This window comes from Hyperoodon ampullatus (assembly GCF_949752795.1).
Source record: "Hyperoodon ampullatus genome assembly, chromosome: 9".
NCBI classification, from domain to species: Eukaryota; Metazoa; Chordata; class Mammalia; order Artiodactyla; family Ziphiidae; genus Hyperoodon; species Hyperoodon ampullatus.
In genome coordinates this window covers 22925873-22951244 of record NC_136922.1, presented here as the reverse complement: position 1 = coordinate 22951244, position 25372 = coordinate 22925873, and the positions used below count along the sequence as shown (strand labels likewise).

The 25372-nt window shown below is 51.0% G+C and overlaps 2 protein-coding genes across 3 annotated transcripts; one reads left to right on the top strand and one right to left on the bottom strand.

The window, feature by feature from the left end:
* Positions 1-1340: 1340 nt before the first annotated feature.
* On the top strand, positions 1341-6661 carry IGFBP3 (insulin like growth factor binding protein 3; the record flags this gene model as incomplete). 2 transcript variants are annotated; one of them, XM_079711747.1, is made up of 4 exons in its annotated part: positions 1341-1749; positions 4685-4911; positions 5380-5499; positions 6536-6661. In XM_079711747.1, 4 exons carry the CDS (start codon positions 1341-1343, stop codon positions 6659-6661), a joined length of 882 nt encoding a protein of 293 aa, XP_079567873.1. The 2 variants fall into 2 exon arrangements, with proteins under 2 accessions (XP_079567873.1, XP_079567872.1); XM_079711746.1 differs by having other exon boundaries at positions 1341-1767.
* Positions 6662-16256: 9595 nt separating this feature from the next.
* Positions 16257-20553, bottom strand: IGFBP1 (insulin like growth factor binding protein 1; the record flags this gene model as incomplete). Its single annotated transcript, XM_079711651.1, has 4 exons — positions 16257-16388; positions 17297-17425; positions 18606-18790; positions 20208-20553. 4 exons carry the CDS (start codon positions 20551-20553, stop codon positions 16257-16259), a joined length of 792 nt encoding a protein of 263 aa, XP_079567777.1.
* Positions 20554-25372: the final 4819 nt, after the last annotated feature.

The window sequence follows — 25372 nt, the reverse complement described above, 5'->3', positions numbered from 1 at the left end:
AAAGTGTAATTCCAAATTCAATCCTGGACCACTGGCGTCCTCTGTTGGTCACCTAGGGAAGGGGTGCGCAGACACAGTTGAAAAGACCCGCACGGAGCCGGCCCACCAGATTCGCCGAGACCTCCCCGCGCAATTGTGTTCTCGGACTTCCCCCTCTAGTGTAAAGTGTTTACATTGCACAGATGAGCGAGAATTCCAAAGTCTCCACTTCAACGCACCGCAGGAAATTTAGTACAGGAATACAAAGTGACCTGAAAAACTGATAGTGAAAATCACCAATTTTAAGGACTTAGGTTATTAATCACGCTTCAGCAGTGCTGGCTTTATTGTTTTTTATATTCTTTTGTTAGGTTATTAATCACGCTTCAGCAGTGCTGGCTTTATTATTTTTTATATTCTTTTGTTGTGAATGTAAGCTCTATTTGAAAACAATACCTAAAAACAAGAACAGGCGTCATGTCAAATCTCTGACAAGCCCTGCTAAGGACCCATTCGCCGCCGGCCCACTTTGCTAACCAGGTACTTGCGTACAGACGGCAATGTGAGCCCTCACGGCTTTGAGAAGTTACGTGGAAAGGACAAAAACCACGTGCGCACCTGCAGATGCGCATTTGTGGGGGGAAGGTAGGCGCTAATGATAAAACCCCGAGTCCTTGGCTCCCCGAGACCCCGATGCGAATCGGGTATCCTCATTCAGAAATTCATCCCCCGACCCAAGGAATTAAATTTTGCAAAGCTTTGCCAAGTACACACGGTGAAGAGCGGCGCTCACCAGTTTCCCTGACACCATCTCGCCACGGAGCGACCTCAACCTGGGGCGCAGAGGGAGAAGGGCGGCTGCAACGGGGTGGCCAAGATCGGGGGGCGCTGGGGTGGCCTGGGGCGCCGGAGATGCCGGGTTGGCCGAGGTGCTTGGGTGGCCGGAGGCACCTGGGACAGGGGGGTGGTGGTGCTGCCGAGTTCCCGGGGACCGAGGGGTGGGGGGGTGGGGGGGGCGCCGGGCATGAGCGAGCGAAGCAGGTGCGCGGGCGGCCGCGCGCTACGCGCCCCCGCACTCGGCCAGGCCGCACAGGGCGAGGCGCGGGCCTGGGGAGCCTGGTCCGCGCCGGCCCGCCCCCGCCCCCCCTCCCCGCAGACGGCGCGCCGTTCCGGGGCGTGTCCTCGGCCACCCGGCTTCTATATAGCGGCTGGCGCACCCAGGCTGCCCAGATGCGAGCGCTGCGGCTCCGCGCTGAGGATTGGACCCTTCCTGCCACGCTCCCACATCCTCGCGCCGCTCGCTGTCGCCCCGTCCCCGCGCCCTCCGGCCAGCCCAGCATCGGATCCTCGCGGCGAGTGCCATGCTGCGGACGCGCCCCGCGCTCTGGACTGCGGCTCTGACCGCGCTGGCGTTGCTCCACGGACCGCCAGCGGCACGGGCCGGCGCGGGCGCTGCGGGCACCGGCCCCGTGGTGCGCTGCGAGCCGTGCGACGCGCGTGCCCTGGCCCAGTGCGCGCCGCCTCCCCCTGCGCCCCCGTGCGCCGAGCTTGTGCGCGAGCCGGGCTGCGGCTGCTGCCTGACGTGCGCGCTGCGCGAGGGTCAGCCTTGCGGCGTCTACACCGAGCGTTGCGGCTCCGGCCTCCGCTGCCAGCCGCCGCCCGGCGAGCCGCGCCCGCTACAAGCGCTGCTAGACGGCCGCGGGCTCTGCGCCAACGCCAGCGCCGCCGGCCGCCTGCGCGCCTACCTGCTGCCCGCAACGCCCGCGCCAGGTGAGCTACCCACTCCAGGTGCGCCGCCGAAGCGCGCCCCTCGGCCAAGGCCAAAGGTGGTACCTCTGTGGAGACTTCGCTGCTCTTCCCACCCCAAGGGTTGTACGTGGGGAAGCTGAAGCCCCGCGAGGCGAGGGCGCTCGCGGGAGGGACCCTCCGCAACCGGCCCTCTACTCGCTCCGTTCTTTGAGTGCAGAGTTCTTGTAAATTGTAAAGCGCTTTCGGCGAAAATGGGTTATAGATTTCCTGGGCAGGGAGGGAGCGGATGCAGAGGTTAACGGTCAATGGGGAGATCCTGGACGGAGGAGATTCTCAAGCCATTCATGCAGGCGCCGCTCCGAAACGTGGGCGTGTACTGTGCGGCCCAATTCCGGACCGCGACTTCTGTTTCCCACGAACGAAAAGCGAGCGTGTCCATGCCGAGGATGCTTGCGGGGCCGGGGGCGCAGGGAATGGGCCAGGGCGGATTTGGACGGGGAAGGTGGGCAGGCACGTTGTAGGAAATGGTACCTGGCTTTAAAAATACTGATTTACACAGACTTACGGTTTGCAAAGCAGTTTCAGGCCCGGGGGTGTCCCAAAAGCAGCGAGGTGGGAACCGGGTCGGACAACCTGGCGTTCAGAAAGAAATGACTCTGGAGTTGGCAGGTGTCCCTCTAAATTTCAAGCACGCTTAGCCAGCCTCACTCAGGTATGTGAATGAACTTATCGCGTCGCCGAAGGCTAGGAGATAAAGCCCTCACCTCCAGCCACCAGCCGGACAGACCGCCGTGGGCTAGCCCCCATCTGGGGCTAGAAGGATGGAAATCCTCTTATAATTTCCCTACCTGCAGATTTCCACTCCCAGGTGAAGCTATTTCCTTTCAAGACTCGTGGAAAGGTAAAATTACAACTGCCTAAAACATATACTGGCTCTAGTAGACTGGTTAGAATTGCTGGATGCATTTGTCTCTCAGGGCAGTTGGGGCATTTGCTGTGTGTGTACTTCACTGTTACCGTTCATTTTTGGATATTCAGAAAGTGATCTTAGAAGTTTTTATAGATGTTGTAACTTTTGGCTAGACTTTAACGGGAATTATTACTGTCGTAGTAGCTCCATAGTATAGGTTGATGTGGTTTATTATAAAATTATGAAGAGATCTAAGTGACTTCTAAAATCCACTTGGGGGGGTAAATTTAAATAACAGTCAAAAGTTTAAGAAAATTATCTGTGGCTTAAATAGAAAGGTTTTCTCTCCCTCTCTCAGCAGGCATTAGAAAGAAACCAAGGAAGTTTAAGAAATTACTCAGAGTTCTTGGAAAAGAAATGCAAATATATTCATTTACATATTCTTAGCCCCTTTGCCCCAGTACTTCCCTGAAAAAGAAAAAAAAAATGAAACTAAGATGAAAGGAAATTGAAACCAAAGTCTACCAATTAAAAACTTACTCTGTTGGTTGCTGGCCTGGGTGAATTTGTGCTTCCCCAAACACAAGACCCCTTGGGAACTTTGCAACTTCTCCACTTCATGGAACTGTTTGTTTTCCCAGTTGAGGAAATCGAAACCCAGAGAGAACGGGGACTTCCCCAGACACCCTTGTGAGTGCACCTGCCCGAGAAGCTTCCAGGAGAGAGCAGGGCTTCTGCAACAGAAGCAGAGTATCTTTCAGCCCTTCTCAACCCTCCAGAAGCATTCTCCAAGCCAGAGCTAGACATTTGCTCCTCGAAGCCTAGAGCCAGAGGCCTTGGCAGGCTTCCAGGCAGGTGAGCAGGCTGCCGCCTTGATGGGCCAGTTCTCAGGAGAGTAGAGAACAGGTCAGCTGGAGCAGTGCGCTCGGCACCCCAGGTGTAGTAGATGCGGGATCAGGTAGCAAACTGAGCCCCACCCGGGAGGGGGAGGCATCAGGACTCCGTTCATCAGAGTGAAGCCTTCCTATGACAGTTACCTGGCTGCATAGAACCAGGCAAGAGGAAGGGGCTCCCCACTGGCCCTTCTCCCTTAGCCGGTCCAAGTTCATCCTGGAAGAGGAACAGAGAGCATTCTGCTTCCATAGCAGCTGCACATTTAGTCAGTATAGTTCAAATCCCAGTGACGTTGTGTACATTCCAATATCAATAGCAAGTGTGTCTTCATTAGTTTGATTACAGTCGGAGATCTGCAGGAAGTGGTTTCCTTTTCAGAGTGAAGCTCTTTGGTACAAAGGATTGTTAAGCCTTGTTTGGTGATGTCCTCATCCCATTTGCTCCTGTGCAGACAAGGGAGGAAGGACTCACCCAGGATAGTGCCCCAGGATCCACAGGGTCTGTGCAGCTCTTCTGGGTGTTCCAGACCCTGCACGGACAGTGAGAGATGTGACAGCGAGACCTATGAAACACTACCAAACATGCCTCATGAGTCCAGGGGCCTGAGGCAAAGGCGCTTTGTGGAGAATTCAGTTTCCCCATCTGAGCCCTTTGCCTGGTGGCACTTAGGACGGGCTGGAATCAGAATCCCTGGGGCTTGGTGACTCCCAGGTTTTTGCCATCGCCCCAGCGCTTCTGATTCAGCAGGGCCGGTGGGGCAGAGGATGTGCTTGTCCACAGGTCCACACGTGGGAGGCCCTCACTGGGGCATCCCTGAGGGATTTCTGAGTGGGCCTCGGAGCCGTCCCTGGCTCGGGTCTGCCCCCTCCTGGTGGAGGATGAGAGGTACTTGAACGCTGAGAGCATGAAAAGCATTTTTCTTCAGCTGCACCTACTTTGTAATAGCACGTGTCAGATTTCATTTTTAAAAGATGCCAAGGGAGTACCATTCACCACTAGTATTATGGAATAATACTTTTTCCAGGTGTTTTTCTAAACTTACTCGGAATTGTTGAATCACATTTCCATTTGGTTCGGACTTGGTCAAAAAGGTAAGATTCGTCGTTCAATGTCAATGACCCTCAAGTCTGTGCCTCCCTTGTGTCTTTCAAGGAAATGGCAGTGAGTCAGAGGAAGATCACAGCATGGGGAGCACAGAGAACCAGGCCCTGACCAGCACGCACAGGGTGCCCGACTCCAAATTCCACCCCATCCACACCAAGATGGACGTCATCAAGAAAGGACACGCCAAGGACAGCCAGCGCTACAAGGTCGACTATGAGTCTCAGAGCACAGACACGCAGAACTTCTCATCCGAGTCCAAGCGTGAGACGGAATATGTGAGCGCTTTTCCTCTTGCTGATGAGGGTGGGGCTGCCCGGCCTGGGCATCTGGAGATCACAGGGTTGCTCTTTACTCAAGGGCGCCGGCGGTTATTCCGGTGGTCCTGCTGACTGAGCGGACAGCCAAGAGCCCCTCCTTACAGAAGGGATATTGACCCTCCCCTATGGCAAAGATCTTCTGAGAATCAGTGTGCTGCCCTCCAGGCCCCTGCAGGGCAGAGAGCTGTTCTCCCAAGAGGTGTTCACGTGGCCTCTGAGTGTCCTGGCCTGTGGGTCCCTGTCCCAGTTCTGTGCCTCGCTCTGGGGAGTCACAAGAGAGACAGGGAGCCCCGGTTGGCAGCTGCGTGGGAACGGTGACCGCTAAGTCGGGCAGAGACGCTCAGGGGCACGTGGCCAGTTCCCTGGGCGTTGCAGGGTTTTGTCACACAGGGAGTTCCCAGGTAACCTGTGTTTTTTCCTCCCCAGGGGCCCTGCCGCCGGGAAATGGAGGACACACTGAACCATCTCAAGTTCCTGAACATGCTCAGCCCTAGGGGCATCCACATTCCCAACTGCGACAAGAAGGGCTTCTACAAGAAAAAGCAGGTGAGCACTGTCCGCGCAGCTCCTTTCTCTCCCACCGTCCGCTCATGCGGAGGAGAGACCAGCCCTCCACCCAAGTGCTCTGGCTGCCGCCGTGGCTCACGGTCCCTGCCACGGCCAAGACCTCTGAGGGGCTTCCCCTGAATCCCTAACTCCTGGTATCTTCCCGCCGTCCGCTTCTCCCTCCCGACCCACAGAGCAATTCGAGGCCTCCCTGGAGCCTTTTACTAGCTATAGAGGGACCCAGACACGATAGCACTGCACCGTGGAGGGATGTTTTTATTAACTATTGTAGAGAATTTCCAAGAAGCCTGACGTGAGGTCCTGTGGCAGGAAGCTTACCCTGAGGTCCCATGTTGGTCCCTTCCACACCCGTGCCTTCCTGGTGGTGACCCGCTGTAAAGGATCAGATACATTGTTATTTTAAGGCATACTGAGTGTACCTCTGTAGATTTCAGATCACGCTATGTGAGCATCTCAATGGACTTCCTAATTGGATGACTCCTACCTCAGTGTCTACGGAATTAGTCACAGAACACAGGGCCATGTTCAAAGTGCTGGTGGGAGTGGCCTCGATTAGAGGGCCCCATCCTGTTCAGTGGCCACTGGTCTCTTTGCCTTTTCATATATTTCTATCAGTCACTTATTCAGCAAACGCACCCTGAGAAGGTACCATATACACAGCTCGGGGTGTTCTCTGAAAGACCCAAATGTGACAAGCCCAGGGCAGGTGGGACATTATCATTCCCCCCATTCAGCAGATAGACCTGTAGGACCAACAGGGTCCAATGTCCACCCCAGCGAGACCCTGAGGGACACAAAACCACCAGGACCCCTGCTTTCTTGAGGCACTCATACCTGCCCAACAAGTCCCCAGACACACGCTGTGCACACAAGGCCTTGATCAGTTGTGCTTCCTTGGCATAGCAGAGGCCGTGCTGGGAAACCATCCTGGGTGCTGACCACCTGCCCCCGTCGTCAGCACCCCCTTGGCAGGGCCTCCCTGGGGCTCACTGGATCATTTGTGCTCTGCCCACAGTGCCGCCCTTCCAAAGGCAGGAAGCGGGGCTTCTGCTGGTGCGTGGATAAGTACGGGCAGCCCCTCCCGGGCTTCGACGTGAAGGGGAAAGGGGACGTGCACTGCTACAGCATGGAGAGCAAGTAGACTGCGACCACGTAAGTCCTGGGCACCAGTGGGATCTGAGGGGGTGCAGGACCCAGCCTGGTGGGAGGGGCATCTGTAGATCCCAAGGGCTGGCGACCCAGAAGCGGCACTGGCCTGGAGGACAGACCCACACGAGACAGAGCCCTCAACCCGCCCAAACCAGAGCAGGAAAGAGGGTCTGTGGCCAGTTTGTCTTAGAGATACTTAACCTCATTTTTTTTAACTTTTTATTTACATTAGTGTATAGTTGATTAACAACGTTGTGTTAGTTTCAGGTGTACAACAGAGTGATTCAGTTATACATAGACATGTATCTATTCTTTCTCAAATTCTTTTCCCAGTTAGGTTGTTACAGAATATTGAGCAGAGTTCCCTGTGCTATACAGTAGGTCCTTGTTGGTTATCCATTTTAATATAGCATTGCCTCATTTTAAAGAACTTAGAACACTTAAACATTCATACACAATATAAGATTTCCAAAGTTAAGCTTTTCCCCTCATGAGCCTGATGGTTCATTGATCTTCACATGTAAACTGTTTTCATCCAAAAGAACTTGTTAAAGGAATGTGTTTCTAAAAGACGTGGCTTTTTCTTCCCCGTAAAATACATTATGGCTATTCTGAGAGTCTATGATTAATAGCATGTTAATAAAGTTTATGTAAATCTAACATGAAAAGAAATTTCAAACCATCACGTGAAAGAATGAAATCATATTTAAAAATCTTTTTTCATAAATGAGAGAGCTATTGGGGGAAAAAAGATAAATATATTTCATCGTCTCAAGACAAATTTAAGTAAACAGAAGAAGCTGTCATTTTTAGTGATAAGTTCTGTTTCCTTGCAAGTTGGAAAAAATAATTGTAATTTTAGGGTGATTATGTTAGTGAACACCGTGGGCGTCTCATGGGGTTCTCTGCTTTGTTAAAAAGTGTGGAATGAGCCTCTACCCTGCCAATTGCCTGGGTATCATGCCTGATGATCCCAGCGTGGGCCCTGAGCCCTTTTGATTTGGGGGGAGTTATTTCAATACATTCCTTTTTCTTTCTGTTTTAGTTCATGTGGAGCTCAAATATGCCTTATTTTGCACAAAAGACTGCCAAGGACATGGTCAGCAGCTGGCTACAGCCTCGATTTCGATTTCTTTTTGTGGTGAATTGATTTTTTTTTTTAAACCAAAGTTTAGAAAGAGATGTTTGAAATGCCTAGTTTTCTTCCAAATGGTGAACTTGGCATCTTTCCACTTTCCAGTAGTCAGTGAAACGCAGTTTGATTCTTCTTGTTGCTTCCTATAAAAATACCTGTAAGCTCAAGCACGGCGTGGCCGTAGCTCACACCGCCCTGGAACCCTCCCCATGTGTTTGCCGACGCAGCCAAGCCTCCACTTCATGCCTTAGCGACGGTGTTGCTTATGTAGACGCGCGCTTCGTCCCCACATGAAGATGAGACAAGGCCTCATCGAGAAGAGGAACGCCCTGCCCTCTGATGCCCGCACATCACGACGCACCCACCTGGAGCTACGTCTTTGAAGCAAGGGCCAGGGTCCCTGGACCAAGAAGATACTTTGTATCTTCAAGGGACCTGCACTGCTTGGAAACTAGTGGAGAGAATAAGGTGGAATCTTGCACACACACACAAAAAATAATAATAATGACCAAGAATGTTCTAGGGAACTCTGGGAACCTACAAAGGTGGGGATTTCTGACCCTTCTTTGTCAGGCAGCTTCCTGAAGACACAGCCTTTGCTGAGGCCCCATGGGGCAGGGGGGCAGGGTGACAGCCAGAGGCATCACAAATAATAGCCTGGTTCTCCAATGACTGCAGAAAATAGTGTTTTCCCACTCAACAATTCAAGAGCAAGTGTATTCTTGAGGATAAGCTCCTTAAAGACAAAAGAGGTTTATTTTCATCTCTCCCCTTTTGTCCTCCTTGGCACAATGTAAAAAATAATGATTCTATCTAACCTGGAAGACGAATGGCTTGTTGGGGAGCCAGTCGAGGACACTGGGAGAACACAGAGAATCCCCCTTGCTTGCTGCACTTGGACTTCCTCCTTTTCTTTCTAAGTCACACGTACACGCAGAGAGAATACCCTCTTCATGACTGTTCACAGTGTATACGTCATCGTCCAAATATGATAGCACCTATACTAGATAATCCTAGACGAATTGTAAGCAATGCTAGAGAATATAAACACGGCCACGACGGAGGGAGGGGGCTCGTGCACAGGGCGCAGCCACTCTCCCTGAGGCCACCCTCCAGGTCTGGCAGGAGAGTGGGGAGGGGCCCTCGGCCGCCCCACTGCAGCCTCTCTGGTTGGATGAACGCTGCACACAGCCCTCCTGGAGAACACAAAGGGATCTCAAGATGTTCTGCCTACCTATTAGCTTTCCTTTATTTTTTTAATTAAGTTTTTGAGAAAAAAAAAAGGTATTTTTGAAAAGTTCGTCTTGCAATGTATTTATAAATAGTAAATAAAGTTTTTACCATAAAGAAATCCCCTTCCCCTTGTTAGTGACCGGTTGCGGGTTTTGTGTTACGATATAATCCAGAGGGCAATGACGTTCCGACTGTAGTCAGAACTTAACCTACTTCCATCTCTGGCAAGAGAACCCAAGGAGCCAGCCTGCGGCCTTGCTGGCACCCGTCAGGTCTGCAGTGAGTCTCCGGTTCTGGGCGGTCCTCCCAGGTTCACCAGCCCCAAGTACCATGAGTCCGAAGCCACCATCCCCCAAGGGCACAAAGAAATGAGTGATCTGGGCTCCCCACTCACCAGGGCCAAGGCCATGCTGTTGCTATGGCAACCCCTTACCAGGGTTCAGTTAGCAAATACACTGGAAAATTGCCAATCACGGGTACTGACGAGGGTGTCATGAAACGGGGCTTCAGTGATGAGGCAACCTGTCCAAGGCCATTTTTTCATATGTTCAAAAGTCCTTGAACCAACCATTCCTCTCCAGAAACGTATCCTAAAGGCACAATAGGGGATGTGCCCAGAGAGCACGAGGATATTAAACTGAAATACATCCACAGAAAGGAATATTATACCACTACTAAAATGTGTTTGATGGTAATAATACAGAAAGAAGCTCATGGTGGGATAAAGGAGGAGCAAAATGCAATTATATTGCGTACACACACACACACACAGAGACATACACATACACACACATAAAACTGATTGGAAAGGCACCAAAACGGTAACCTGGTTACACTGTGAATGTAGATGATGTCCTTATTTTATGTCTATTTCATTACAGTTTCAACAACCTCGTAGTGACCATGAATGGATTCCTTTTTATTTAGAAAAGTGTGCTGCTTCCGTGTGGCAGGTGGCCCACTGCCCGGGGAGGCATCTGCTTCCAAAGTTAGAGGGTGGGGTCTGCTCCCGCGAGCATCTCAGGCTCCCATTCCCACAGCTCGTCTCCACGGCCCAGACGTACCCCCAAACCTCGGGGATGGCCTGGCCTCCTCTCCTGGCCCCGCGTTCCACCCGCAATACAGTCTACGGCTTTTGTCCTGGCACGGTCTGCACGCAGTGCACAGAACACGCAGGATTACTGCTCTTGTAGAGAAACAAAGTAAACGAGGCGAGCCAGTGGGACTTGCAGCCCATGGGAGACGAGTGCGCGGGAAAACAGAGGGGGACGCGGATCGTCCAGCGGCGTCCTTGCTGCTGATTTCCCTACCCTTTGCTACCGACGTGGGTCCTTGGACTCTTTTTTAAGTAATAGAAATTGATAAGAGTCCAGATGAGAAATTCAGGCTGGGGCCCCTGCGGCAGGACAGCGATTGAGAACAAGTAACCTGTGCCCTTGCTCGCCCCCCAAGGCACGGGCGGAGCTGGTCCCTTCAGTGGGGTGAGGGTGGGGGCCGATGGCTGGGTGGGGCCGGAGGGGTGGCTTCGGTGATCTGCGCACCCCCTTGCTGGTGCCGTGTGCTGGGATCGTGTGCAGCACCCCGCTTTTGCTCCTGGCACCTCAGAAAGGGCGGTTGGTTTGTGGCCTTTTTGTATCTTATTGTTCATACGTGCCCCCCAACTGCGCATGCGTGCAGTTATTTTTAGTCCCTTACAGTTTCTTTGTATTTATTCTATTGCTCGAGGAGACATTTGTGCAGGTGCAAGCACTGCAGCCAAGTGTCCCTGGTCCCAGGTCCCAGCCTGTCTCACTTACTTCTTTTTTAGTGTACCTCAGCGTTTTTTGAATGGACCCACAACGTCTGTCTCAGGGTAAAACTTATCATAACCTCTTTACCATTCTCAGCATCGGACGTGAGAATCTGTATGTCCCCTTCTTAATATTAAAAAGCCTGCAGTGAATGTTCTTTTGTTATTGTTGTTGGCGGGGGAGGCATATTTTGGGGGGTTTGTTTAATTTGGAAAAGCTAGTGAAGGAAGGCATAGCTGAGAGGGGACTGGGGGCAGTGAGGGAGCGGGCCCCCGGAGCCTGAGCGGGGAGCCACCCAGTATCCCTGCCCGAGGCAGGACGAGGTGGGTGGATGGGGGGAGATGGAGCTGCAGCCGGAGAGCGGGCAGGTCGGGACCCCAGAGCCCTGGCATTTGTGCTGAGTGAATGGGGGCCTGGGAGGCTGCAGAGGGGTGGTGACCTTGTTCAGCTGTGACAGGCTGGTCCAGCGGCTCCACAGAAGCCAAGGCCTGGGAGACCTCAACCTGGAGACTGTGGATCAGACCAGCGCTGCCCTGGGGGGCTGAGGTGTGGTCCAGTCAGCACATATTTTGCAGATAAGGCATGGACTGGATGTGAGGGTGAGAAGGTGGACGTAGAATGTCAGGAATGACAGCAAGTCTGAGCAACTAAAGCAGCATTTCCACTGAGGAAGCAAACAGGAGAAGACAGTTTGGGGGGGACTTGGGACCTCTGTACAAGTTCAGGTTGAGAGGCACATCAGACGAGCCCCGGAAACACCGCAGGCACCTCCAGTAAGGTGGCTGTGGATTCCTGAAGGAGAATTTCAAGGTCATTGGAAACAGCGAAGCCCCTGGGAAGACAGATGGCAGCCAGAGATGATTTTAAGGGGGTGAGGCAGGAGGCAGCCGGCAGTGCTGTAGCATAAACCAAAGGGACAGGCTGCTGTGGCCCTGTCCCCACTAGTGCCCTCAGTACCTGCCCTACACCTACACAAACACCTGGTCCAGGTGTCCTGAGGAGTGAAATCCAGGCAGGGCAGACACTGCCAGACACCAGTGATAATGTACCAAGTTCAGATTATCCCTTCCAGGTCTCCCTCTCTACACTGGGAAGTGACCACCAGGAATGTCCTCCCCCAGAGCTCCTCCCTGGTCAGGGGAGAGTAAGAATGACCAGACGCAGACTTCTGGTACTGGACGCTGTCCATTTGGCTCATCCTTCACCTGCACCTGTGTTCTTGAACTTCAGATGTAGACACAGACCGTCACACATCATCTGAGAGAGTGGCCATTACCCTGGGACATTATGAATTCACAGTTGTAACAAAAAGTAAACAAAAAAGTAGATTAGTTTCCTTTGGAAACAAAAATATAACAAATAGGTTTGAAGAGAAGAGGAAAGTTATTGTATCACTTCAATAAAAACACTGGCTATTCTGTGACCCTTGCAATTCCATATGAATTTTAAAATCAGCTTGTCAGTTTCTACAAAGAAGTCACTGAGATTCTGAAAAGGGTTGTGCTTAATCTGTAGGTCAGTTTAGGGTGTATGGCCATGTTGACAATGTCAAGTCTTCTGATACATGAACATGGTGTGTTTTCCATTTACTTAGATCTTCTTTAATTTCTTTCAAAAAGATTTTGTAGTTTTCAGAATATAAATTTTGTATTTCTTTTGTTAAATATACTACTAAGTATTTTATTCTTGACACTACTGTGAGTGAAATTTTCTTAATTTCATTTTTTGATTGTTTATTGCAAGCATATAGAAATACAATTAATTTTTATATATTGAGCTTGTATACTGCAATGTTGTTGTACTCATTTATTAGTTCTAATAGTCTTTTAGTGGATTATTTAGAATTTTTTTCGTATAAGATCATGTCATCTTCAAACAGATATAGTTCTACTTCTGCCTATATCTGAATGCCTTTTATTTCTTTTTCTTGCCTAATTTCCCTGGCTACAGTGTTGAAGAGAAGTCATGAGAGCAGACATGCTTGTCTTGTTTCTGATCTTAGGGGGAAAGCATATAGACTTTCACCATTAACTATGACATTAGCTGTGGTGTTTTCCTAGATACCTTCTGTCAGCTTGAGGAGGTTTCCTTCTGTTCCTAGTCTGTTGAGTGTTTTTATCATGAAAGGGTGTTGGATATTATCAAATGCTTTTTCTGAGTCTATTGAGATGATCATGTGATTTTTGGTTTTTTTATTTTATTAGTATGGTTTATTGCATTAATTGATTTTAGGGTGTTAAGACAACCTTGCATTCCTGAGATAAGTCCCACTTGGTCATGGTGAATGATTATTTTAATATGTTGCTGGACTTAGTTTGCTAGTATTTTGTTGAGGATTTTTGTGTCCATATTCATAGGAGATTTTTCTCTGTAGTTGTCTTTTCTTGTGATGTCTTTGGTGTGGAATCAGGGTAAAACTTTTATGAATGTAGGCTCATAAAATGAATTGAGAAGTGTTTTCTCATCTTCTAAATTTTAGAAGAGTTTTAAAGAATTAATACTCTTTAAATGTTAAGTAGAATTCCTCAGTGAAGCCATCTCAGCTTTTATTAGTGGGTAGTTTTTTCTTCACTAATTCAATCATTTCACTTGTTATAGGTCTAATCAGATTGTCTGATTCCTCTTGTGTCAGTTTTGGTAGTTCACGTATTTCTCAAAATGTTTCCATTTCATTTCAGTAATCCAATTGGTTAGTGTACAATTGTCCATAATATTCCTTTATAATCCTTTTTATTTCTGTAAAATTGGTGGTAATGTCCCCTGTTTCATTTCTGATTTTAGTTATTTGAGTCTTTTTTCTTGGTCAATATAGCTAAAGGTTTGTCAATTATGTTGATCTTTTCAAAGAACAGGCTTTTGGTTTCCTTGATTTTTCTCTGTTGATTTTCTGTTCTCTATTTCATTTATTTACACTCTAATTTTTATTATTTCCTTCCTTCTGCTTGACTTAGGTTTGGTTTGGTCTTCCTTTTCCAGTGTCATAAAGTTTTTTTGAGATTTTTAATGCCCCTATTAATAAATAATAGGGGCATTTAATAGCTGTAAATTTCCTTCTAAGCACTGCTCTACCTGCCTCAGATTTGAGAGTTTCCCAAGCTTGGAAGTAGGCAAGTGCTGTCCCAATTTAGACCCACAGAGGCAAAAGCATGACGAGCAGGATGATTTCATGGGAGGGGTTCCGTGTGGACCTTCTGCCTCTGCTTGCTCTCAGGACTAAGTGCAGCAATGCTCTGGGCCTGACCCGGCCACAGAAACCATCCTATTAATAACGCTTATGGCCTGGATCAGACGTGGAATAGATTCCAAACACGGCTGGAGCAGAGATCCTTCTGTCCCCACCAGGAGCTCTCTCTGGAGCCCATTTACCCCCAGACCTGTGTGAACCCATGGGACTTGCTGTTGTGACTACATACTCAACATGTGGGTGCATGACTTTTATGTGTGAGCAGAAAGAGCCATCCTGTCTATGCATAGGATTGACCCAAGGGAGCTGCTGAGAAGCTGCTGGAGAATCAGGTGGATGCAACAACAATAAAAGATGGGGACACTAGAATCGTGAAGGACTCTTAACTCAGATTGCCTCCCAAATGCCCATCAACTCCTGATTCGTTTGAAAGGAACTGGAACTGGAAATATGAGACACTGTTGCCAGTCATGACTGCTACATGAGAGCGTGTCCAGAAGCCCTGGGACTAGACAGAGCTGCCCCCACCCCCACCCCCTCCCCCATCTAAGACCATATGGATACTTATGTAGTTTAACTGATACTTTTGACTAACCACCCAAACATGCCATGGTCAAGGTGGATGGATACCCCCAGCTTCAGTTGAGACTGAGAACCCTCTGTAGGTGCTGCTCTGCCAGTGCCTTCAAGTTTAGAGTTGTGTCGCTTTAATTTTGCCCAGAAGTCACCTCCTGCGCATCGTGGGGAGGGAAGTCCACCTTCTCCAGCTCCGCTCCTGAGCCCACACCTGAGGGGTAGGTGCAGTCCAGACCCTCAGGCTGGGTCCTACAGGGCCCTCGTGGGGACTGAAGTGCTGAGAAAAGCTCCCATTGCCATCGCAGGATAACGGTGACCACGACGATGACCACGCGGCTATTTTTAGCAGGGTGGGATGGGGCCGTGGCTGACCCACATCGGGCTGATATATTTTGAATGATGCATCTGAGGGCTGAGTTTGCCGTGAGCCCTGCGGGCTCGGCAAGGGGAGGATGGCAGCTGGGGGGGTCAGGGGGTGAAGAGGGAGACCCAAGATAAGGGAGCTGGAGCCCAGAGCAGGGAGGGGCCAGTCGGGATCTGCTGGGATGGATGAGATGCCCATCCAGGGGGAGAAGAGGAAGGAGCAGTCGGCAGGGCAGGAAGACATGGGGGTCAGGAAGAGCAAGCAGGTAGCAGGTTAAGAAAGAAGGAATCCACGTTGCAGAGGACCCATGTCTTGGGCTCAGGTCTTAGTCGTGCAAACAGAGGGGCAAGCAGGGTGCTGCCCTGGAGGGCACCCCTGAAGCCCTGCAGGGGACATAGGCTGGGCAGAGTCAGAGAGGAGACGGGTGAGGGAGAAGTCAAGGAAGTGATTCTGTCTTGCATTTAAGGTAGAAGAAACCCTGGTCTATTTACAAGAGGAAGGGGAGGAGCTAGTGGAGAGGTTAGGGCCCGCAGAGGGAGGGAGGGGTGCCCCGGGCGTGGGAGCCCTCAGTGGGCAGGGCAGACGTGCCAGCAGTGGGGACCAGGAGCCTGCAGACTGGACTCACCAGCGCTGCATGAGGAAGGGGAGGTGACGGTGATGGATGGAATTCAGGAAGGAAGAAGACATTATGTTCAACAAATGTCCATGACAATAGCAATGTTCCAGTGCGGGATATTTATTCCAACGTGTTTACACTGTGTTCATGTGTTTGACTATATCTCCAATACATATTTTAACATGTAGCAACACCATCACATGTAGTTTTGACTACATAATCAACACTTAAGTTTCCCTGCAAATTTACGCTAAACACGGATACATGGAATAAACAGAGTAAATCATTCTTAAGCACAGCTTAACCATCCTCCATCAAACCACTTAAAGAAAATCACTGCTACACATTTGATTTTGCATTTTCTAGGTAGTATTTTCCTATGCTCTTTAAGACAGAAGCATGAACCTCTGAAGAGCTAAAATACAAGTATTTATATACAACATGATGGGAAGTGTTTCATGATATATAAATTAATATAACACAAGTTACTGTGTAGAAAAAAATAAATTTATGGTGAATAAATAAACTACAGCTTTATATATCAAGTAATATGTGCAGTATAAAAAGTAATTCCTATATATATACATATACATCTATATATATATAAAAGTGTGTGTGTATTCCAGAGTATAAATATCATATGTACTTAAATATTTCATGTGAAGGAATGGATCATATTGCATCTGCTTTCAGTTCTGTAAGTTAAAATACTGATGGCATTTGGGGTCCCCTCTGATTGCCATGGACCCCAGGATCTTCTTCCCGCTCCAAGGATAGACACACCAGCAGAGCCCAGGCTCTCCTTCCAGGGATGTCTCACACTGCAAAGAAAAGAAGCAAGGTCAAGAGCAGCCCCTGTGAAGCTGAGAGGGTGGTGGAGCTCCGTGCTGCCCAGTGCCATGTGGAGGGCGTGGCAGCTGAGAGCCAGGCCGTGGGCACCCCCAACCGGCCGTGACCATGACTGAGGGCAAATCCTACACCGTCCTGGTTCTCCTCGTAAAATGGAGACTAAGGGCAAGTTCCCAGTGCAATAAGGATGTCACGCATGTGTTGAACGGTACAGCGTGTGCACAACTGTCTGCTTCATGGCCCCTACGGCACAGCTGCTGAGCCCCGAGGGAGCCTGCCCATGTGTGGCCAACCTTGCTGTCGTATCCCCTGCCAAATTCCTTGTTTGTTATAAAGCACTTCCTGGTCCCCAGTTTCCCCCAGATATATCCACAGAACCTAGGCTTCACTGAGTCCTAAAGGGCTTCTCAAAATTAGGTCTTGGTTTGTTTAATCTCACTTATTATCTGGCAAGCCAAAAAAATGCTATTATATTTAATTATAAAGTTCATTTCCCTTTGTAGGGAGAAAAAAAGTAAGAGATGTCCAAACAGATACCCATTTTCCTAAGTAGAATTGTCCTGTTCCTCTCTACTACAGGTGAGACACTGAGATCCAGAATGTGAGGGGCCTGTGAAGGTCCCCACCTGCTCAGATTTGCTAAGTGATGGAGTAGCACTTGGCTCAGGGTCCCCGAGTGCACACAGGCTTTGAGAATTGAGCTGGTCTTCAGGCTACCAGGGGGCTAGTGCCTCCTACTCCCAGAGGGGTGGGTCTTGCGTAATATGATCTGTTATGTGGTTTTACTTTGCTTACTTGGAGCTGGACGCCCTGTTTGTTGAAAGGCTGGCGCTTGGCTGGGGTGTGGGCATCAGGGGCTGTCGCGTGAGGATGCACATACCTGTTTGCTGTGATAGAATCCATTCTTGTTGCAGTTTGGCAGATAAAATTTGTAAAGTTTGTCTCCTGCCTTCTGCTGCTCCCTGGCTAATCTGTCCAGCACTTTGTAGAGTTCTCGCTGGCAGGGCTCCTGAAAGAAAAATTTGACGTTGGGATCAATGACAAGAAACAGTGTATTATTAGCCTAAAACGGGAGCGGATGTAAGAGGTTTTGTGTGGGCTCTGAGGACAGGCCTGGACCCACTTTCCCTGGGCCTCACTCTCTCACCTATAAAAGGAGGATGGTTAGTCTCTGTTCTGAGTTGTTAAGATAAAGGATGGGATCCCCATGCCCTCCCTCACTGAACATTCACTAAACACTTGCAGGAGACAAGAGCATCACCAATGCCATGAGCTCTCCGACTCTCCTGCCCACCGTGAGTAATTCTGGCACCAGTCATCTGGTTGAAAGGAGAAGGGGCACAACTCTGTGAATGGAGAACTTAGTAGCAGAGATTTCTAAATTTTGAACAACGTTCCTCTGTAATCTACAAGGTTAGTTCACACGAACCAAATTCGTTGAGCATTAAGGCATTCATCTGGACAATCTGAGATAAGCATGAACTTTTCTCTATTTGTCATCATTTCAAGCTTAAACTCTGAAGTGTCTAGAAAATGGTTCAATCTCCACTTTTCTGGGTATGCATGTTTTTAGAAGTGATTTTCTTTCTTTTTTTCACTGATGAACCCAAGTCACTCCAACTTTAATTCTTTGTCGCCCTCAAGTGGTAGGACTGAAAACTTACATCAATTAACATGTTACAAGGGAGTTAGTGCTTAATGGGGATAGAGCTTCAGTTTGGGAAGATGAAAAAGTGCTCAAGATGGACGGTCATGATAGATAGTGGCAGAATAATGTGACTGTACTTAATGTAACTGAACTTTATACTTTAAAATGATTAAAATGCTATATTTTATGTTATGAATATTTTACCACAATTTCTTAAAAAGTGGGGGGAAGATGGGATGGGGGAGGAGGATGTTAAGACTAGCTCAGTGCTCTTTAGACACTGCCAGTCTGATATCCTTATTTTAGAGATGAGCTCAGAGATGTGAAGTAATATAGCTAAGGTTGCACAGCACGAACTGCATTTTCTTTCCATCCAGAGGGCTCCTCTGCTGAAAGCCCTTGGGTTAAATGCTCCCAAAGCTAAGCTGAGAAATGTCTGTTAGGCTTTGGGAAGCAACTTGTTTATATCCAGGGCTCAGGACCAGACCTACAGGGCCCAGCAGATTCAAGCTAGAGGCTCCACCTACCCCGAGTCTCTCACCTTCCGCTCTGTGATGTCGGTGATTTCCAGAGCCCTCATGCTCTCATAATTACTGATGGCGTTCCAGAGGATGGGCAGGTCCTCACTGGACTCAGCCATCAGGTGGAAATTGTCCAGAAGCTGCTCCTGGGTCATCTCTGAGTTCTCAGGGGACATGTTCTCTGAGGTGGCAGGGTCCTTTGCCTCTGAAAATGGAAAAACGAAAATCCATGAGCCTCCCACCGAAGCATCTGCACCTGTGCCCCCCTCCCCTGAAGCTGCTTCCCTTCCCACAAAACCGGACTGGGACAGGATGGTCATGCTGACCCAGAGTTTTGCCTACTCCCTCTTTAAAGGAACTTCTGATGGCTTCCAGGTAGAGGGATGACCCAACAGCAATACCAATGGCAAGAGTGTCCTGTGTTTCTGCCTCTAAAGTAGGCACATGCACATTTGTCAAAGCCCGGGAAGAGCCCTGAGAAAGCCATGGATTACAATTCAATTCCTGACCCCGTCCTCAGCTTTCCCCTCCATAAAATGGGCATTTTAGTAATTCCCTGTGAACAGGTGGTAGGGTTTTTTAGAGGTGGGGTCTAGATTGCAGCTCTATTCTCTTCTTTTCCAGGGGCTCTGCCTTCCCACAGAGTGACTTCTTTGCAACCCTGGGAAGAGGGAGGGTCACCAGATTTCCTGCAGAGTCCTAGGGTTTGGATTTGGTGCATGGACGGAATGATAGAGAACTGGCTCTCCTGAGGGAACCCGGGGGGACACCCTCTCCTTTGAGGACCACAGAGATGACTCTGAAGGTAGAGAACCAGAGGAAAACCGTCCCCACCTTGGAAGGGTGATGCTCTCCAGCAGATCCCTCTCAGGGCATAGAGCCACAAGATTCCGCCAAGAATCACGGAATCACTGGACATACAGCTGCCCCGACAGGGAGGTAAGGAGAGGTGGTAGAGGAGGGTGTATTTCCTCTGCTTCCCACTACAAATAAATCACTGCTAAATTCAGGAAAGTTCTGCTTGTCACGTTCTGAGGAGGCAGCCCACACATCAACCACTGTTTTTCTATGGCAAGTGAAGTTTTTAGCCTGAACTTTCACATTATGTTCTGTAAACATCTGGGAAGCACATACTGTCTGCACAGGACATATATTTCAAAGGACATTCCAAACACCTCCCAGGAGGCCAGCAGTACAGGCTCCCACTACGGGTCTTCCCGGAAACTAATGCATTGGCAGGGAGGAGAGCCAGGGGCGTCTGGAGTGGCACCCCGCTGCCCGGGCACCCCATCGCCTCCCTCTTCTGGGTTTCTATACATCAGTGGGCTGCCCAGGTGGTCTGGGCTCCCTCCCCCAGCTCTCCCACCAAGTTGTGTGTGTCCTGCCTTATCCTAAGCGCCCCCTGCAGGACCACACAACGATGGAGTTCATCTGGGTGACAAATCCTTTCCCCTTACAGGTTTTGGCTGCAAGCTCTGAGCCTGGCCGGGTTGGCTCCCCACTCACTGGCTGTGGGCTTTGGTGCAGCCCCAGCCCCCTGCCCGCCCCAGTCCTCCTGCCCGCCCCAGTCCCCCACCCCATCTGTCCCAGGGGAGGGACCCGGGCGGGGAGACGGTTGGTACCTGTGGCCTCGGCGCTGGGCGCGGGCATGCAGGCGCCCTGGCCGCGGGTGAGGGCGTACAGGGGCCGAGGCTCCCCAGGCAGGGCGCGGCAGCTGAGCCCATGGGCGCAGCGCGCAGTGGCCACGCCGCAGGCGGCGTCCAGCGGCAGGGCGCACGTGGGGCAACAGCCGCAGCCGGCGGGCCGGGTGAGCTCCGGGCACGAGGCGGGCACGGGAGGGCAGAGCGCCAGCCTCTCGGCGGAGCAGGGCGCGCAGCGCCAGGGCTGGGGAGCGCCAGCGGCTGAGCCGAGCTGAACGGCCAGCGAGAGCAGAAGCGGCCAGGCGCGGACAGCGGGGACTTGGGGCATCGCCAGGCAGCGGTGGCGGTCAGGAGCCGGTGCTCGCTAGACGGTGGCGGCGGCGCGCTGGCCGATGCTCGCTGGGCGCCGCGTGCGCCTTATGAAGGGCGCCGGCCGGGCCACCTGAACCAGCGGTTAATGATTGGCGGCGCCGCGTGCTCGCGGCCGGTGTTCAAAATAAGTTTGTTTTGGTTGTAGACGCACTGCCCTGCGCAAACCGTGGGTAGAAGGAGGGCAAACGGTCCAGGTTTCAGACCGTGTTTGTCCTGTGGTTAGGGTTCAGACCTGGAGCCAAAGTGCAATTCCAGCCAGGAGCGCACAGCCAAGTGGAGGGTGGCGCTTGCTTGTTTCGTTCAAGGAGCATCTTCAGGCTGAGTCTGCCGGCGGTCCCCGGAAGACCCAGGGAAAGCAAGAGAGATGAGCTGGGCAAGGCTAGCGCATTGGCCAGTTTTCAAGTGGGGAAATCAAGGCCCAGGCAGAGGAAGGAAGGATGGGCTTAGATAGAAGCCAGGTGTTTGAAAGCCCTGGCGGCTTCTCAGGGACAAAACCCAGAATTGTTTCTCCCTCTGCAGAAAGAAGACCAACAGGCCCCTTAACTGCTGTCTGGAGAGCCTTTCCCAGGAGGAAAGATGGAAGGAAAGGGGCAATTCCTCCCAGGGCTGATGCAGCGCTCGCTAATGTCACCACAGCCCCCAGAGACCCACCTTGTTAACTGAGCTTGCAGAGACGAGGGGGACTCGGAGCCATTCAGAGACAGGGCGAGGGTGCAGAACTAAGCCCAGACCCCAGCTTCCTCTGACTTTCAGCCTCAGACCAGATTTTTATCAGGAGTTGATGACCAAGGCTTTCTCTCTGGTTAGAATTCCTGTTTCTGAATATCCTCTTGAGTGGAAAGAAAAATGTCACTGTACCTTCAAAGACAGTGAGATATGGCCCTGCCCTTGTCCAGATGCTGCAGGTGCTCTCACGGGCACCCGGTCCCTGGAAACCAGGCAGCTATTGACAAGAACAAGGCAGCTTTATATTTACTGATGGAGAAAAATCTCCAAGGTTTATAATATTGTGCAAGTCAAGTAAAATTTCCAAGTGAAGTAAAACTAAGAAGGCACAGAATATGCCATTGCTTGTGTACCAAAAAGTAATATGAATGTATATGTCACTGCGGTTCTAAATGTATTGAATATTCTGAGAAGAATATGAAGAAACTGATACCACTGACTGCCTTGGAGGGGAGGTGTGAAATTAGGTGACTGGGGAAGAGACTGGTTTTCCCTTCACACTCTTTTCTATCCTCCTGGATTCACATTATCTAGTCAATACTATGTTTTTTCGGTATTATCAGGTACTTACATTATCAGTTATATTATCTATCTCACAAAGAAACAAATTGAAATTAATTTACTAGCTTTTTTTTCTAGTTACTTCACTGGCTCTGTGGCCTTGGGAAAGTTACTTACCTTGTGTTCTGCCACTATTATATCAATAACTTGTCACCCCTGCCCCCGAGCATGTCCTCAGGAACAATCAAAATAAGGTTGGTGAAAACAGTTGCAGTTGGATGTTCACGGTCATGTTGGTTATTATTTTTACAAAGCAAAGGTCAGTGTCTGGTCCAGGAGCACACCAATGGTTTTGACTTTTTAAACTTTATTTCTGAGGTGAGTTCCTAAAGGATTTCATTTCCCCAAAAGAACCTGTGCTCTGAATTTTCTCTCTGGACTTCCTCAATTTAGAATCAGCGTGCCCACTTGAAACGTTTTCTTAATGACACACATGAAAGAGAGAATCATCTGGTAAATATCTGGGGCCCACCTCTGTGTGCCTGGCAATTTGCCAGCCCTGTACAGTTCACCCAGTTGTGCACTCGCCGGGTGAGGTCCCTCCCTCCCTCTCTGAGGTCTCCTTCATCCTGCATGTAGTGGGAATTCCTCTCCTGGTGAATCGATTTCCCAAGCTTGCCTCATAGCAGCAGCAAACCAAATGGCCACCAACCCAGAGAGAGCTCTCCCTGCTTCCAATCCCATCAACACAAATGGACAGGGCTCTTCCTCGAGGCCTGTGTGGGCCGTCTGACCCCTCTCTCCTGTGAGGATGAGCTGCCCTCCCCTGGAAGGTCAAGAGGTGGCTTCTCCTGTGCTCATTTCTGGGTGCATCCTGAATCCCAGGTCCCACCGCCCACTGGCTGGCATCCACAGCCTGGCCTGGCCTTCCATGCCTCCTGTGGTCTGACCCCAAGGTCTGGCCCCTATTAGCATGAGGGGGCGCTCCTGCTGGGGGCACTGAGCTGCAGCGTGGGGCAGGGAGGGAGCCCCTCACTACGTGTCATAGTCTCGGAGCCTCCCCCCGCCTCCCTTAATCCCAGCCCTGCAGACTCTGGCTCATTGTCCAGGCTTAATGTCCCTCCACCCCAACTCAAGAAGAAAAAAGACCACTGTCATACCTCCATGACTTTCTTCTTGCTGTTCTCCATGAGTGAATTTTCCTCACCCTACCGTCCGCGTCCCCCTGTCGTCCGCGTCTCCCTACCGTCCGCGTCCCCCTGTCGTCCGCGTCCCCCTGTCGTCCGCGTCTCCCTACCGTCCGCGTCCACCTACCGTCCGCGTCCCCCTACCGTCCGCGTCCCCCTTCCGTCCGCGTCCCCCTACCGTCCGCGTCCCCCTACCGTCCGCGTCCCCCTACCGTCCGCGTCCCCCTACAGTCCACGTCCCCCTACAGTCCACGTCTCCCTACCATCCGCATCCCCCTACCATCCATGTCCCCCTACCGTCCGCGTCTCCCTACCGTCCGCGTCCCCCTATCATCCACATCTCTCTGTCATCCACATCTTCACGGTGTTGGTGAAGATGTTCTGCCCCTTTTCCATCCCTCAGGATCCACCTGAAGTTCCTCTCCCCTGAGAAGCCTTCCCACAGCTCCCAGGTAGAATGAGGTGCCCCCTCTGTGTTCCCGAAGACTGTGACAGTGGGTTAGGGGCACTGTAGCTGAAGAGCTACACAAACCTGCATTTACCTGTGTGTCTCCTGCCAGGCTGGGTGGGCAGGGGACAGGCTCACAGAGGCCCCTGCCCCATCCATGCCCAGGGCACTAGTGGTGCCCCAGCCCACCCTCCTAAGGACTATAGAGTCCAAGAGCCAGGCACTCCTGGATGCAGGGCATGGGAGCAGGGCGTGGCAGGGGGATGGGGAGCCGTGGTCTCCTATACGTGAACTGTAGGTACCTGGCACCAGGCTGTACTCGCCAGACTTGCCAGGGGTCCTCCCCAAGAGCTCAAGAGGGAGGGCTTATCACACCAGCTGGGGTTGAAGCCCCCCTTTGCCCAAACCGAAGCTGGTACTCTTCGTGCTGAACCACATAGACACCTGATGTAAGGAAGGGCCAATATTATCTGTGTGTGCGAGGGCAATTGGGAGCATATTTGGGAGGACAGGGGTGAAAAGTAGCTTTGGGGGGACATATGGGAAGTTTTCAGGGCCAGCTACAGAATCTGTATCTTACCAACTAGGCAAAATAAAGCATTACACTCGTGGAGCTCCAGTGACACAAAAGATGCCTGGCACCTTGCTTCCTCACCCCCCATTGTAAATTTTCTGCCTGCAGAGGAAAGGGGACCACTGTTGCCATCACAGAAAAGCGGAGGAGCTGCATGTAATCTGGGCAGTCCCTCTGTGTGGCCCCAGGAGACACGACCTGAACGGGGCTGCACGCAGCGTCTTTGCTGCTAATTTCATGACGCTTCACAGCACACCACCTCTGGTTGCACCTCCAAGAACTCAGCTCCAAGAGTTTCATCAACCCCTAAAGGGCAGGCGTGGGAGCTCCCCAGCAAAACCGCCTGTGCTGGCACCTTGGATTCCACGTCCTGCATATTACATAACCTCCCTGCGCCTCAGTTTCCGTGTCTATAAAATGGGGATAATGCAGAGGCTGGTACAGTCAGCCCTGCATAAATGTGAGCTGTCACCAACATCCTCAGCCACAGTGTGCGCTCACAGAATAGAGGATGATGAAACTGCGTGGGGCCTTCCGTCACCTGCTGTTTCCAATTCTGCCTCCGTGTTACGAGCTGCTTACTCACCACCAGCTGGAAAATTGGGCAATCGCTGCTCTGAAAAACAATGCAAAGGTCAAGGGCAAAATCAGATTTTCAAAGGGAGAGAACGCTGCAATCCAGGGGAAACTCCAAGGGAAGTTGTTTTTAACCCAGGGGAAAAAAACAAAAAGATGTTCTGCTGTGTTCCCCGATCGATGGACACAGTAAATGATGCAAATCTTGCAAAGGCCTGGCCTGCTGCCCCGCTCCTGAGCGATGAAGGCCACCGCTCCACAAACTGAGGGCAAGTCTACTCCCCCTGCTAATCGAAGTGGAAAAGCAAACCTCGCTTTTGTCACGTCAACACAGCCCAGATCCTAAACACAGGAGCTCAAACAGCGTGCCCGGGGCGGGGCCGGTGGAAAGACCAGGGTTTAATCTCTACTTTGGCAGGTCACCCACCCTGCATTCCCATTTTGGGGTGCCACTGGGGTTGGGATACAAGTGCCAGATGGTGCTCAAGGGTAATCACTCCCTTGCCCTCCTCCTGCACCAGGGGCCTCAGTCGTGGTCTAGACCAGCCTTATATCCCCTGGGCCTGCATAGAAATGCATACTCCCAGGTCCCACCCAGACCCTTGACCCAGAAGCTCTGCGATGGGGCTGGTCCTCTGTTTTCACAAGCTCTCCAGAGGACCCTGATGCTCGCTCAAGTTTGAGGGCATTTAGAAGACCCACGCCATCCCACTCCCACTCAAAACCACACCATAAGAAGCTGGCAGTGGAGAGTTCAGGGCAG